At 35.8% G+C, this 16,598-nt stretch overlaps 1 protein-coding gene across 2 annotated transcripts in view; it reads right to left on the bottom strand.

The window, feature by feature from the left end:
• Positions 1-537: 537 nt before the first annotated feature.
• The window catches only part of GTPBP10 (GTP binding protein 10), a 40,483-nt gene continuing 24,422 nt past the window's right edge, over positions 538-16,598 (bottom strand). For both annotated transcript variants that reach the window (XM_519187.8, XM_003318569.6), the window contains 6 exons: positions 15,813-15,886; positions 13,680-13,732; positions 10,417-10,524; positions 9,820-9,897; positions 4,955-5,078; positions 538-3,144 (listed from right to left, as the gene is read on the bottom strand). In XM_519187.8, the coding sequence (XP_519187.3) occupies positions 2,882-3,144; positions 4,955-5,078; positions 9,820-9,897; positions 10,417-10,524; positions 13,680-13,732; positions 15,813-15,886 (700 nt within the window). In that variant the 3' untranslated portion in view covers positions 538-2,881. The remainder of the gene's footprint in view (positions 3,145-4,954; positions 5,079-9,819; positions 9,898-10,416; positions 10,525-13,679; positions 13,733-15,812; positions 15,887-16,598) is intronic.

The following is a 16,598-nucleotide window of genomic DNA, read 5'->3' as shown; positions in this document are numbered from 1 at the left end:
GACAGAGCAAATAATCCTGAACACACATCTACTACCCTTTGCCACAGTGCAAAATGAGATTATGGTGTCAGTACTTCTGACATTCACCTGATGAAACTGTCCTTACATTGATACTTGTTTACATTTAGAAAACAATGGAGCTTAAAAAAAAATAGCACTGAAGTTACAAATGTAAAACATACCCAATACAAAACCTGGTCACTGTGATCACTATAAATTCCAAACGCTTTTCCTCACTCTTGTTCTTTTCTTGTAAAGAGGCTATTCCAATCCCCTGCAGTTTCTGTTATCAAAGGCAATATATACAAGGACAGTAGGTCCTGTCTGTTCTCTTCAACATGGCACATACAGCACCTTGGACAGTGCCTGATACAGGACATTGCTCAATAAATACGTCAGCAATGAAGAAAAAAGAAATACAAGAAAAGCCAGTTTGGGGACTGGAATGAGAGGTAGGAGTGAGGAACAGAAAATAAAACAAATATAATTGAAATAATACTGGGAAAACATCACTCATGTTGTCAAATCAGAAAAAAATTTAAGCTGAGAACAATGCATTATTTTTCTTTAATACTTTACCAAAGGGTGAACAGCCATATCTCAGGCAGTATGCAACATTAAATTCCAAAATAATTTCTAGTAATTTAAAAATAGCATTGAAGAATAATTTTTTGAAGTACAATTTTTTTTTTGTTTTTTGAGAGGAAGTCTCCCTCTTGTCCTCCAGGCTGGAGTGCAATGGTGCAATCTCAGCTCACTGCAACCTCCGCCTCCCGGGTTCAAGTGATTCTCCTGCCTCAGCCTCCCGAGTAGCTGGGATTACAGACATGCGCCACCATGCCCAGCTGATTTTTGAATTTTAGTAGAGATGGGTTTTCACCATGTTGGCCAGGCTGGTCTTGAACTCCTGACCTCAAGTGGTCTTCCTGCCTCAGCCTCCCAAAGTGCTGAGATTAACAGGCGTGACCCACCGCGCCTGGCCTGAAGTACAATTTTTTAACTTGCTACTATTATGTAAAAAAACATTAAGTTGGAAAAAATTTATATAATGAATTCATTTGGGTAAAAATTTATACATAAAAAATTTCTGCAAGAACGTAAACTATTAATCATTTTCCCTGGGAAGAACTGAGGGGCCTAATGCAGAAAGGGAGCTTTTATTAGTTACTTATAAGCTTTTGTACTATTTGAATTTTTTGTTTTTACAATCAATATGTACATTTTATAATAAAACTCATTTAAAGGGAAAATGTCCAGTTTGTATTTGTGAAACACTCAGGTAGAAACTTAGAAATTGCAATCTCTTAAAATATATTGATTGTTGATAATATTAAAGTTTGCATTTTCTGTTTTATAGAGAGCCAGGGTCTTGCTATGTTGCTCAGGCATGAACTCCTGGGCTCAAGCAATCCTCCCGCCTTGGCCTCCCAAAGTGCTAGGATTACAGGCATGTACCGCTATGTCCGGCCTGCACCACCATGCCTGGCCTGCACTTGCTATTTATTCTCTCTTTACTAAAATAAGAAAGTGGGAAATTAAATAGATTATGACAAAAGAAAGTGAAATAGACTAGGACAAAAGAAAAATGAAACAATATAGATCAGTCTCCTCCAATTCAGGAAAAAATACTATTACATTCAAGAAACGAAAATTTTCCAAAAGCTCAAATCATAAACATCTATCTTCTAGTTTCTGTCATATCTTTACTATCATTGAACATGTATTCAAATTTAGGGTTTTAAGGTCTCCACAAAAGATAACTATTATATATTTAGTGCAACCAGGTATAAGACAGGCTCAAAAACAAACAAAACTGAATTTCTCATTCTAATAATAATCTAGAGAATCCTTCCACATAAATTTAAAAAATGATCTCAATAGGGACATCCTAAGTAAAGGAATATCACAGAATGTTATTACAGGTGGGCTGGCCATAAACTTGTAAAATGTAATTTTTTAGCTCTTTTTTTTTTTTGAGATGGAGTCTAGCTCTGTCACCCAGGCTGGAGTGCAGTGGCGCGACCTCGGGTTCATTGTATCCTCCACCTCCCGCGTTCAAGCAATTCTCCTGCCTCAGCCTCTTGAGTAGCTGGGGCTACAACAGGCATGCGCCACTATGCCTGGCTAATTTTTTATATTTTTAGTAGAGACGGGGTTTCGCCATGTTGGCCAGGCTGGTCTTGAACTCCTGACCTCAAGTGATCTGCCCTCCTCGGCCTCCGAAAAGTGCTGGGATTACAGGCATGAGCCACCATGCCTGGTCACTGGTTATTTTTTACTGTTGACATACTTAATTACAAAATAATAACTTTAAAAGGTATGGTTCTTCAATAATGACACATATATCAGAAGGTAATAATACTAAAAAAAAGATCTGTGAAAAAACTTTCAAAATAAAAAAATTAAATATAATTTTAAAAAATGACGTAGAAAAACTGGATTTATCATGTGTAACATGTTTTGAAATATCTATACATTGAGGAATGGCTCAATATAGCTAATTAACGTGCATTACCTTATGTGCTTTTTTGGAAAAACCACTTAAAATTTACTCAGTGACTTTCAAAATACGTTGTTGTTAATTACAGTCACCAAGCTGTACAACAGATCTCTTGAACTCAGTTGCCTTGTCTAACTGAAATTTTGTAAATTTTGACCAATATCTCCTCAATCCTCCACTGCCCCACCAGCCCTTGATAACCACCATTCTATTCTCTCCTTCTATGAGTTCAACTTAAGATTCCACAGTGAGATTATGCAGCATTTGTCTTTCTAAGCCTGGCTTATTTTACTTAACATGTCCTCCAGGTTGTCACAGACGAAAGGATTTCCTTGTTTTTAAGCATTAAATACTGTTCCATCAATACCATTTTTAATATATTTAAATTATATCCATTTTGGAAGTAGTAACAGCATGCTTTGATGGTGGCTCAGTAGAAGATATTGTATCAGAAATCCACAAATTAAGCAACTGTTTCTTATGAAGTGTATCATTTTCCTGGTTGGCCTGTTCATCCAGTGACTTTCTTATACAATTCTTTAATTCTTCGATTCCTTCTCCAGTAACTGCAGATATGGGGATGATATGTTGGAACTCTACAGTCCTCTCTGGAATCATGTTTTTTTCAAATAAATGCAGAAAATCTAAAAGAAAGAGCACAAACAAAGCTGATTTCCATTGTTTTCGAAAGTTAGTTAAAACCATGTTAATGGTTTGATTTGTGAAGCAGGGAACCAAAACCAGCATTTTTCATGCCTGTTTTCACCTTTTCTAATAAGTTCTCAGAGCCTTTGGATTTTACTATTGATTATGGTAAGGTTCTTGGCACATAACATACTTGTTAGATAAATATATTTTAAACCAAACTAAGTATGAGTAGAAGATGAATCACAAAAATGACTTACTTAAGGAAGTAATAAATTTTGTGTGGAGGGGTTAAATAAGGCAAGGCAGCATTGATTCTCTGAAAGATACTTTCTGTAAAAATAATAACATCATTTATGATTTGAGACATTCTACTTGGCCTCAGTACACTGGAAACCTTTAACTTCCCCAAAGTATAAGTTTATCATCAATGATGCTAGGATCCATACAAAAACTGAAGAGGGATTATAGAGAATTCAAGGGAAGATAATTTCAGATGAGTCCAATCTATCACCCCACAAGGGCTAACAACTGTTATATTACTTTTACCTCTTCCCTGTCACCATGGCATACTGATTGGCTGGGGAGATGGCATACTGATTAGATGGATTAACTGATATGAACTAGAAAGGCTGGACTGAAACAGATTGGTGGAGAAGACAACATGGAGCTTACTTTCTGAGATTCAAAAGCCCCGAAGAAAGTCCAGAGAGGATAACTCAGGATTATCACTAAAGGGCCTATATTTTATTTCACGATAGGTCAGAACAGCTACGGACTCCTGAGTCACCCTCACTTTCGGTATTTCCTCTGAAAATTCCCTTCTCTGCAAGATCAACTAGCAAAAAGAACTAATGACCATACAAAGCAAATGTCATTAGGAATGAAGGCTATTTAGTATCAGAGAATATTTATATCCCATGAGTAATTTATTAACTCAAGGACAGCTCCAACATGTAGATTACACAGGGGAAAGATTTTTGAGAGGAAAGGACCTTCTGGTGCTGTTTGACAGTCTTAGTACCTATAATCTATTTTCCAACAATTGTTACCAAGAATAAAAACAGAGACATATTATTGAAAAACATGTTAGCCACATACCATACACCCTACTTTTCCTCATTTGTGCATGAGGTTCTCTACTAGACTCTGAATGAAACCACCATTGCCATAGGATAGAAGGTGTTCTGCAAATGTCAATATTCAAAACTGTGGAGAATCCCTTTAAGTTACTTTACATATAGTCCAGGAAGTAAATTCCAGACAAATAAATCATTTTGGAGTCACAGCTTCTATTTTTGTGTCACACATACACAGGAAAAATGAAGTTCTTTTCAGAAGACTCATCCTCTTCAGAAACCTATAGAGTTAGTTTTGCCAAGAAACATACTTCTTTAGAACTTCTTAGTTCTGTTTTTAATTTTATGATGTACAGTACTAGATGAATGAAGAGCTTGTGAAGTATGTTAATGAAAGTGAAAGACTTCACAGGTAGATGCTGACTTTTTCCTCCTTTTATTCAAATCCCACATATGCCTTATGGGCCCAATTTAAGTTTTATTCTTCATGAAGCCTGACCTTTTTAGTTCAAATTAATCTTTCTTTTGTCTCCTTTAATTTACTGTCCATATCAAACATTCTAGAATTTGGTAATTATTATGTTACAATGTTATTTACATGTTTTGTATATTCTTTCTTCAAACTTGACTTTTAAGAGCAGAAACTGTCAGTTTTCCACTGATTATAACAGCATTCTCTGTACATTGTAATTATTCTTTAAATTAGAATTAAATGAATAAATAGGTTTACCTTTAGGATTCTGGAGCTGGCTCATCAATTCATGGAACTTATCTTGGGCATCTGGCAAGTCCATTTTATTAACTGCCAAGAGTGCAGGTTTTGTCTGAAGTTCCTCTTTGTACAATTCCAACTCCTTTAAATCAAAAGAGAAAACCCAATAATTTTAGTACTGGTTTCTGTATAAACTACTTATTTGGTAATTAATGACCCGGGTGATCTAAAACCCATTCACATCACCGAAATGCAATAAATCCCAACAACAGAAAACAAAAGGAAGAATTTCAGAAAATGACTCTGGTTAAGTCATGTGTTAGTATGTTTTAGCTTAAATGATATCCTAGAGACAGTTGTAATTTTGCGTCTAGAGTCAAATATGGGTATCTGGACTTCACACAGATAAAATTCAGAAGTCAGTAATGATCACTGAATGTTATACCTGTAGTATTCTTGGAAAAAGTAAATGCACTTAGGAATAAATCTTTGTTACCTTGGATTAAACAACTGTTTCTTAGATATAACATGAAAAGCACAAGTAAAAGAATAGATAAAAGGCAGAAGACTGCTTAAGGCCACCAGGAGTTTGAGGCTACAATGAGCTAGGATCATGTCTGCACTCTAGCCTACATGACAGAGCGAAGCCCTGTTTGTAATAAAAATAAATAAATATGTAAGACTGGGCATGGTGGCTCATGCCTGTAATCTCAGCACTTTAGGAGGCTGAGGTAGGAGCATTGCTTGGGCCCAGGAGTTCAAGACAAGCCTCGACAACATAACGAGACCCCATCTCTATACAAAATTTTAGTTTAATTTTAAAAAAGGAAAGAAAAGAATGAAACAAATGGAATTTCATGAAAATTAAAAATTTTGAGTTGTTTTCTTGCTATTGAGAGTTGTTTTGCTTCCTTATGTTTTGGATATCAACCACTTATCAGATATATGATTTACAAATATTTTCTCCCATTCCCTTGGTTGCCTCTTCACTCTGCTGACTGTTCCTTTTGCTGTGCAGAAGCTTTTTAGTTTGATGCAATCCTACTTGTCTATTTTTCTTTTTGTTGCCTGTGCTTTGGGGTCACATTAAAAAAAAATCATTGCTCAGACAAATGTCATGGAACTTCTCTGTTTTCTTCTAGTGGTTTTATGGTTTCAGGCTTTAAGTCTTTAATCAACTTTGAACTGATTTTTTATATGGTGTGAAGTAAGGATCTAATTTCATTTCTCTGCATGTGGATATTCAGTTTTCTCAGTATCACTTATTGACGAAGAAAACTGTCCTTTCCTTACTGTGTGTTCTAGGTACCTTTGTCGAAAATTAACTGTAAATGCATGGATTTAATTCTGAGCTCTGGATTCTGTTCCACTGGTTTATGTGTCTACTGTTATGCCAGCACCACGCTGTTTTGATTATGATAGCTTTGTAGTAGGTTTTGAAATTAGGTAGTGTGAAGCTTCCAGCTTTGTTCCTTTTGCTCAAGATAAGATTGCTTTGGCTATTCGGGGTCTTTTGATGTTCCATACAAATTTTAAGATTTGTTTTCTATTTCTGTGAAAAATGCCATTAGAATTTTGATATGGATTGTGCTGAATCCGTAGATCACTTTGGGTAATATAAACCTGATTTAAAAATGGATAAAGAACCTGAATTGACATTTCTCAACAACAAATAAATGACCAATATATGTATGAAAAAATGTTCAACATCACTGATCATTAGGGAAATGAAAAGAAAAACCACAATGAGATAGCTCCTCACACTTGGAAGGATGGCTATTATCAAAAAGACAAAAGATAACAAGTGTTGTCAAGGATATGGAGAAAGAGGAACTCTTGAACACCGTTGAGTGGGAATGTAAATTAGTACAGCCATTGTAAAAAGCAGTATAAAGATTTCTCAAAAAATTAAAAATAGAACTACCATATGATCCGGCAATCCCACTTCTGGGTATATATCCAAAGGAAATAAAATCAGTATGTCAAAGAGATCTCTGCATTCCCATTTTTACTGAAACATTATTCACAATAGCCGAGACATGGAATCAACCTCAGTGTCCATCAATGGATGAATAACGAAAATGTGGTATACACACACACAACTGAATATTATTCAGCCTTAAAAAAAGAAAATCTTGTCGTTTATAACAACATGGATGAACCTGGAGAACACTATGCTAAGTGAAATAAGCCAAGCACAGAAAAAAAAATACTGCATAATCCCACTTATATGTGGAATCTTAAAAGGTTGAATTCATAGTAGCAGAGAAAATGGTGGTTGCCAGGGTGCTTGGGGGAGGAAGATGGAGGGGTGTTGGTCAAATGGAACAAAGATTCAGTTAAATAGGATGAATAAGCCCTGAAGATCTATTTTACAGTATGATGACTATAGTTAATGTATTATATATTTGAAAATTGCTAAAACAGATTTTAAATGTTCTCAACACACATAAAATAGTATGTAAGATGATGGATCATGTTAATTAGCTTGATTTAATCATTTCACAAGGTAAACATATATCCAAATATCACTTGTACACTTTAAGTACACACAATTTTTATGTCAATTACACTTTAATAAAACTGGAAAATTAAATAAATAAATAATAGTTTTGTGCCACAAAGAATACAGAAAAAATACACTGAAAAACTGAAAAGACAAGTCACAGAAGGGGAGGAAATATTTTCAAATTATGTATCTTAGAAGGGACTTAATTTCCAGCTGGGCATGGTGGCTCACGTCTGTAATCCCAGCACTCTGGGAAGCCAGGTGGGCGGATCACCTGAGGTCAGGAGTTCAAGACCAGCCTGGCCAACATGGTGAAACCCTGTTTCTACTAAAAATACAAAAATTAGATGGGCATGGTGGCACATGCCTGTAATCCCAGCTACTGGGGAGGCTGAGGCTGGAGAACCACTTGAACTCGGGAGGCGGGGGTTGCATTAAGCCGAGATTGTGCCACCGCACTCCAGCCCAGGCGACAGAGTGAGACTCCATCTCAAAAAAAAAAAAAAAAAAGAGAAGGGACTTATTTCCAAAAATATAAAACATGCTTACAACTCAACAATTAAAAGACAAATAATACAAATAGTAATGCACACAGAATCTGAACAGACTTTTCTCCAAAGACACAGAAATGCCTAATAAGCATGTAAAAAGATTCTTAGCATCATTAGTCTTAAGAGAAATGCAAATAAGAACTATAACAAAATACCACTGCACTCCCACTAGGATGACTAAAGTAAAAACGACAGACAATAACAAGTGTTGACATTCATGTGGAAAAATTGGAACATACATTGATGGTGGGACTGTAAAATGGCACAATGGTGCTACCAATTCAGAATAGTTTGGCAGTTCCTCAAAATGTTAAACAAAGCATTACTATCTGATCCAGCAATTCCACTCCTAGGTATACATCCAAGAGAAATGAAAACATGTCTATACAAAAACCTGCACACAAATGTTCACAGCAGTATTATTCATTATAGACAAAAAGTGGCAAATGAAATAGGATCTATAAAATCCTGGAGGTAAGGCAATACCATGTTGTCTTAGAGAGAAATCACATGGCTGAAATATAGCATCTAGGGGAGAGGGTTACGGAGAAGAACTGCTAGGTAGGGGCCTAAATTTGCAGATTTCATAAATCATGCTCAGGTTAGACTTTAACCTAACAGCTATGGGGGTCCATCAAAGTGTTTTAGGCAGGGAACATCAGCATCAGCTTGGTGCTTTTACAAAGATCACTCTAGCTGCCATATAAAAAATGGACTGGAGAGAAGCAAGGCAGGACACAGGGAGAATGGAAAGGACCAGATTCAATATTCCAATAAGAAGGGCTGATGATTATAACAGCGAAGATAAAGACAAGAGGATGGATTTCAGAGAGATTTAGGATAAAAAACTGACAGGGCTTGTGTAGGTGGTGAGAAGAATCAGTATATCATAGCTTACACATTCACTAAGTTATGGGGATGGCCGAAAAGTTTTTTAAAAGTTTACTTTTATCCATATTAAGTTTAAGTGACTAATGGGACATCTAGTCAAAGAAGATGTCCAATGGGCATCTGGTCTAAAGAACAACAAAGACCAGGTGCAGTGGCCCACACCTGTAATCCCAACACTCTGGGAGGCCGAGGCGGGTGGATTACCTGTGGTCAGGTGTTTTGAGACCAGCCTGGCCAACATGGTGAAACCCTGTCTCTACTAAAAATACAAAAATTAGCCGGACGTGGTGGCACACGCTTGTAATCCCAGCTACTCGGGAGGCTGAGGCAGGAGAATCACTTGAGCCCGGGAGACAGAGAGAGCCGAGATCACGCCACTGCACTACAGCCTGGCAGACAGAGCAAGACTCTGTCTCAAAAAAAAAGAAAGAACAATGAAAAGATTTAGGTATCAGCTACAGATCTGGCAGTCATCAATATTATTAATTGTAACTAAAGCAACGGGAGTGGGTAAGATAGAAAATAAGGTTAGGACAGAACTCTGAATAATGTTACTTAAAGGATGAGAAAAAAGAGCCTAAAAAGTAGACTGAGAAATAGTGTAAGAGTAGAAATAGAACCAGAAGATTACCGGTCACAAAACTAAGAATGAGGAACAAGAGGAATTAAACAATGTGCCAAAGCTGAAGCAAGATAAAAATCTGGGAAGTATGTAATGGGGATTTGGAAGCCCAGGAGTGTTTTATCCACTGCAGTAGTTTGAGGAGCAAATGAATGTAGAGGAAATGGAGACAACAAGTTTAAGTAATTCTTTAACTGACATCAAAGCTTTAAAGGCGGAGTATGTATAGACTGTAATTATGTTATTTCATATAGTCTTACATTCCTATGTATTAGACCAAATACAGAACACAGTAAAACAGAAAACCTACTTTTGTAAGCAGTATTATGGTTTCAAAAGCTGTCCTATATTGAGTGTGAGAAGAAAGCTGAAATCCAGAAATATCAACCTAAAAAAAAGAGAAGGAAAGAGACAGCCTTTAACATACGAAGAATAGTTATACATTTCTATGTTTTAAAATGTTTTACTCTCTCAAGCTAAAAACAATTTCTCTATACTCTACTTGTTACTTAGTAATTCAAAATAAGTAACAGAAATCGAGGTGTTAAGATAACTTTAATTATTCTGATAAAATTACAGTTATTAATAAAATAAAAAACTAGGATAAGACAATTTGTATGAAGACAATCTCATATATAACTCTAGCATCATCAATGAAGAATGAAAGAGATACTATGATACTATATAATATGGTAGTATGCTGGAAATCTTAAGGAAATACATGTTGGCAAGTATGGCCAAACTTACATATGATATAGTAAACAATGTCACTTCCATCCCCATATTATAAAAGACTTAGTGGAGTAACATATGCTACCACTTTCTTATTTATAAAAAAATTCTAGAAAAACTAAATTCACTGGTTTTCAATTTATTTGAATATCACATTAGTATACATATGACTTACAACAAAAAGTAGTTGTCTAGTTCTTTCTATATGCTTGAGGAATTTATGGCCCATTCCTTTGTTCATATGTGCTCCTTCTATTAAACCCGGAAGATCAGCTACTGATATCTAATACAAAGTTAAATGGTTAATGAAAAAGGAAAATGCATGAAAACCGCAAGTTCAATTACATCCCAAAATTTTTAAGATATTTCAAATATAAACAGTTCCTAACTTATGATTACCACTACATCTTTGAAAAGCCAAGTATAAAAGTAAAATTAATGTACAGTATTAAGAATTAAAATCTTTTGTTATCAGATATTAGAGTCCCATATTTACTATTAATCTAATAATCTAGGAATTTTACAGATTAGTTTAACATTTGTTTATTTATTTATTATTATTATTTTAGAGACAGGTTCTTGCTCTGTCACCCAGGCTGGAGTGCAGTGGTGTGACCATAGCTCACTGTAGCCTCAAACTCCTGGGCTCAAGCTATGTTCCCACCTCAGTCTCCCAAGTAGCTAAGACTCCAGGTGCGTACCGCCATGCCCAGTTAACTAAAAAAATTTTAGTAGAGACAGGGTCTCGCTATCTTGCACAGGCTGCTCTCAAACTCCTATCCTCAAGTGATCCTCTCACCTTAGCCTCCCAAAGTGCTGGGATTACAGGCGTGAGCCACCACACTAACCCCTAGTTTAAAATTTATTTATAATTTCCTAAATGGTATTGTCCAATATGAACTTTTCACAGAATTTCAACCTTTATACTCCACATTTGTAAAAATCTATGAGGTTATTAATTCAGCAGACATTTACCAGGTACAGCTCTGTATTTTAAATTCAATTTGTAATTATTTATTTGGCACCAATTGTTCCTTTTCTGTTCATATTATACTGGCAGGATTATCGACCATTCTTACAAAGTATTAGGTTGGTATAAAAGTAACTGTGGTTATGGCTTTACTTTTAAGAGACTTTACTACATTAATAGAGGTGTGATTCTCCTCACCTGTTCTTTGCAGTGCCATGTTTGTTAATGCTTCACATTTTTGTAGGTCATTATTGTTTATACTTAAGCAAATCTCATGGCATTACATGAGGAGCAGAGTTCTATCATCTAGAAGTTCATTCACCTGAGCATGCTTCCTTGTCACCTTGTCATCATCTCATTTTGTGCCAGTATTCAAGTAAGATCAGTCAGGTGAAACAGCACTCGACAAACCCAAGTTGTAGTTGTGGCTCTCCTACTTTCTCCTACTTTTGGCCGTTACTTTTAATGGCCAAAACCACAGTTACTTTTGTACCAACATAATAAAAGAATACAGTTTCCTAGACTCCTTTTAGAGGGAATAATCATTATTAACCATCATTTTACACTTGTGCTTTTCTTTTCTTTTTTTGAGAGAGCCTCGCTCTGTCGCCCAGCCTGGAGTGGAGTGGGGCAATCTTGGCTTACTGCAAGCTCCACCTCCCAGGTTCACACCATTCTCCCGCCTCAGCCTCTGGAGTAGCTGGGACTACAGGCGCCCACGACCACACCCATCTAATTTTTTTTTTTTTTTTTTGTATTTTTAGTAGAGATAGGGTTTCACCATGTTAGCCAGGATGGTCTCGATCTCCTAACCTCGTGATCTGCCTGCCTTGGCCTCCCAAAGTGCTGGGATTACAGGTGTAAGCCACCACACTCGGCCACTTGTGCTTTTCAAACCTCACTGTGCATCATAATCACGTAGGGAACTCTTAGAAGCTACAAATGCCCAGGCCCTACCCCCAAGAGATTTAGTTTCAAATCTCTGGGGCCTAAGCATCACTCCTCATTGCTGTTCTTAGACCACCCAGATAATTCTGAAGTGCAATAAAGAATGAGAGGCAGTACTCGACATCCCCTGCCAGGTGTAGATAAAGAATTCAGGGTCTTAAAGGAAGCTGACAAAGCAGCATGCACAACAGAAGTCTCATGTCCTGAAATTTCCTCTACTGATTTCCCTTAAAAATTCGGTATAAATGATGTTCTCTTTTCCTCTAAATATTGTTCTATATATTCATATTATCCTATATTTAATACAATTTTACTTACAGTTAACATTCTATATTATAACTGGTTTTATCTTTTACTGTTATTATCACTATTATAACCAAATACTTTTTTATGTTTCTTTAAATTATGTCATAAAACTGTATGAACCTATATTGATGCATCGTTAGCACCCAAAGTCTATACTTTACATTGTTGCATTCTTGGTGCTGTACATTCTATGGATTTTAATAAATGTATACTGTGTCTACCATTACAGCAACACAATGTTGCTGTAATATTATATAGTATCATACTTTACTATATGTATTGTACTTTATAATGTACCCTAAAAGTTCTCTGTACTCTGCCTATTCATCTCTCCTTCCTCCCTAACCCTGGAAATCATTCATTTTTTTTTTTACTGTCTCCACAGCTTTGCCTTATCCAGAATGTCATATAGTTAGAATCATACAGTATCATACAGTCTTTTCAGATTGGCTTCTCTCACTTAGTATTACGCATTTAAGGTTCCCCTAGGTCTTTTTGAGGCTTGATAGCCCAGTTCTTTTTAGAGCTGAATAATAATCCACTGTCTAAATATATATCACAGTTTATTTACCCATTCACCTACTGAAAGATATCTTGGCGAAGGTTTGGTAATTACAAATAAAGCTGCTATAAGCATCCATGTGCAGACTTCTGTGTGTGCATAACTTTTCAATGTACATGGGTAAATGCTAAGGAGCACAACTACTAGATTGTACATTATATTTTAAATATTGTTACTTTCCTTTTTTTAGTTTTTTTCTAATTATACAGAAGATCCACTGTTGTTACTTGTGAAGGAAAAAATGAATTTTAATAGCTGGTTGAGACCAAAACTCCATTAAAACATTTTCTTTCTCAAAAAAAGAAAGTTGGAATAAAATCATTACCATGAACTTTAGAGAGCATTTTTAAAAAATGAAGATAAATAATCCAATATAGTAGTAAAAGAAAGACTTGCAATAAGAAGAAACTAAGGCTAAGAAGAAGACATAATGTTGTAGGGATAAACTGGACCTAATCTTTGGAAGAAGAAATTAAATATATTATGATAGTGCTCAGAATTAATTTGACCAGTTTCACTTAGCATAAACAAAATCTTGTTACTTTTTCTCCCCTAACACCACAGAAACAGGCAAATACTATAATATCCAAGTACGTACCAAAACCAAGTACTTTTGACTTCTAATATAGTGTTTTACTTTAAAAATACCTACCTGTTTGAAATCACTGTACATTATCTTTCCAAGTTCAGGCTTTAATGTTGTAACTAAAAGGAAACACAGCAATAAATTAAGGCTAGAATTTATTTTAGGGCTGGTACTCTCAAAACTGTCTTGGTATTATGGATAAACAATATTTCAATTCAGATTTTGTTCTAATTTGCTAAAATGGAAACTATTATTATCTTTGCTATTTAATATGTACTTGGAGGGCCAAGTGTTGTGGCTCATGTCTGTAATCCCAATGCTTTGGGAAGCCAAGGCAGGAGGATCATTTGAAGCTAGGAGTTCAAGATGAGCCTGGGCAGCATAGTGAGACCCTGTTTCTACAAAAAATGTAAAACTAGGCAGACATGGCAGTGCACCTGTAGTCCTAGCTACTCCAGAGGCTGAGGTGGGAGGATTGCTTGAGCCCAGGAGTTCAAAGTTACAGTGAGGTATGATCATGCCACTGTACTCCTGCCTGGGTGACACAGCTAGACCCTGTCTCTAAAATAAATGAATAAATAGTATTTGGAAAAAGACAAACACAGATTTTTATAATCTGTATAGGCCTAATGTAATTACTGAACCTCAACGTTCTTCTATTGCACTTTAAGGTGTGTGATAGATGTTCAGGAGGGTCAGATATTAAGTTTCTATCACTGGATCTGTGGCTGAAATTTTTCTAGTTCCTTCTCATTCAGTTATCCTCTAGTTCCTTCTCATTGTTATCCTTAAGCCTCATCAATCCTACGCTAGCCTCTTTCCTATGACTTTTTGCTCTTCCTTCTCAAGTCCTACATATATTATAACAAATATTGGCCTTGTGATTTATAGCACTTAGTCCAAACTTCACTCTACTTCGTCACAGTCTAATTTTAGAATGGCTTGATTTTATTTTCCAAGTTAATGGCATTCTGTGTCCTTTTAATGATGGCAGAGATCTTATCATACTCACTACTTTTAACCAAAGCTTCTTTTATATCTCATCTAGCTACCACAAGAGCCTACTAACTGGTTGTCTCAGACCCTTCATGTCCCACACCAATCCATTTTCTATATTACAGGCCGACATCTCTGTGAGGAGCAAACCTAAGCATTTTATCCCTTGCTTAAATGCTTCCAATTGCTCTTAAGATATAAAAATCAAATACAGCCTAAATGGTCTATGTGACATGCTCTCTTACGTCTCCAGGCTCATCTCGATTCTTTCCCTTATTTCATGTTCTCTAGACACACAAATCTACTCCCTGCCACCACTAAGCCTTTGTGTACATACTATTTCCTCTGATTAAAGACCCTTCACCCTCCACTCTATTTTACTAATTAACTCATAATTATTCCTCATATCTCAGTCCAAAAATCACACATCCTTAAGGAAGCCTAGAGCAGTCATCTATACTCTTTCATAGTACCCTTTCATATTCCCTTATATTTATTAGTGGTATATATGCCTTACTCCACTAGTCTACAAACTCAATACAAGTCAAAACAGGAGCTGTTTCTGTTTATCAGTCTTTGTAATCCCAGAACCTAATGTGGCTCCAAAAATAAGTATCTGTTAAATGAATGATAAGTACCTTCCTGGTACTTATCACAGTGCCTGATAAAGGGTAAGTGGTTCATAAAATCCTAACTAAACCAAATAAACGATTCTGTGACAGAAAAATAAATGCAATAAAGTAAGTGTCTAACCTGTTTAAGCAACTTTGCTGAGGGGTATAGAGGTTTCAAAGATTAATGGAAAATATGGCTGGGAAGGGTGGCTCACACCTATAACCCAGCAATTTAGAAGGCCAAGGTGGGAGATCACTTGAGCCTAGGAGTTCAAGACCAGCCTGGGCAACATGGCGAAACCCCTGTCCCCACAAAAAAAAAAAAAAAAAAAAAAGTTAGCCAAGCATGGTGGCACATACCTGTAGTCCCATCTACATGGGAGGCTGATGCAGGGGGATGGCTTGAGCCTGGGCTGCAGTGAGCCATGATCATGCAACTGCACTTTGGCCTGTGCAACAGTAGTCTATCTGCCAAAAATTTTTCAGTTAAGGATACCCTCAGAGTTATCATTTTATTCATTCTCAGAGAAATATTAGTCTTTAAAAGTTTACCTCCACTCATTAAAATGTACAATCAAATTACACTTACATGCGTAATCTGCAATTGCAGGTTTTGCATGAGAAACACAACTTAGCAAAGAGGATTTTCCAGCATTTGGGAATCTGAAACAAGAATATAAAATTATACACAAATGTCAATATTATTATCTCTGAATTCCTAACAATTCAAGTAGACTTCATGAATATATTTGGGATTAAAAGTAGAACATAAATGTATTATAAATAATCTTGAAAAACTTGAGAACATACACTTACATAAAAGGTAAAGATAAATTCATGCTGGACACTGAAGATGTTTCAATATTTAAAGTGTATAATAATTATTCCAATTATGATTTAAAAATAAAAACCCATTGGAAGTCATAGAAAAAACAGAAATTAAAGAAAAAAAAGAAAAACACCTGTAACTAACTCCAGCTATACACTGACAAAACATTACCTTGTTTTGTAAACTGCTTAAAAAAAAAATTTTATAGACAGTTTCAAGCATACACAAAAGTAGAGAGGTGTAATGAATTCCATTTAGCTATCACCTAGCTTCAACAAATATTAATACATTGGCAATATACTTCTTAAAATTTGGTTTGAATAGAAATCCAAGTAAGGTCTGTACGTTACAAATACCCGGTGTGTCTCAAATCTATTTTCAAGCTCCCCCTACCATCTTGTTTCCTATCTGCAATTTTATTTTTAAAGAAACTGGGTCAGTTGTCCTACAGAGTTTCTTTTCCAAAGTCTTCATTTTTCTACTAGCACCTACATGGACACTTAACATGCTCTTTTTCCCTCTATTGTCTGCAAAAAATTGGCAGTT

This window comes from Pan troglodytes, chromosome 6 (genome assembly GCF_028858775.2).
Source record: "Pan troglodytes isolate AG18354 chromosome 6, NHGRI_mPanTro3-v2.0_pri, whole genome shotgun sequence".
NCBI lineage: Eukaryota > Metazoa > Chordata > Mammalia > Primates > Hominidae > Pan > Pan troglodytes.
Note: the sequence above shows the minus strand (reverse complement) of the source record. Positions and strands in the feature narration are given on the sequence as shown.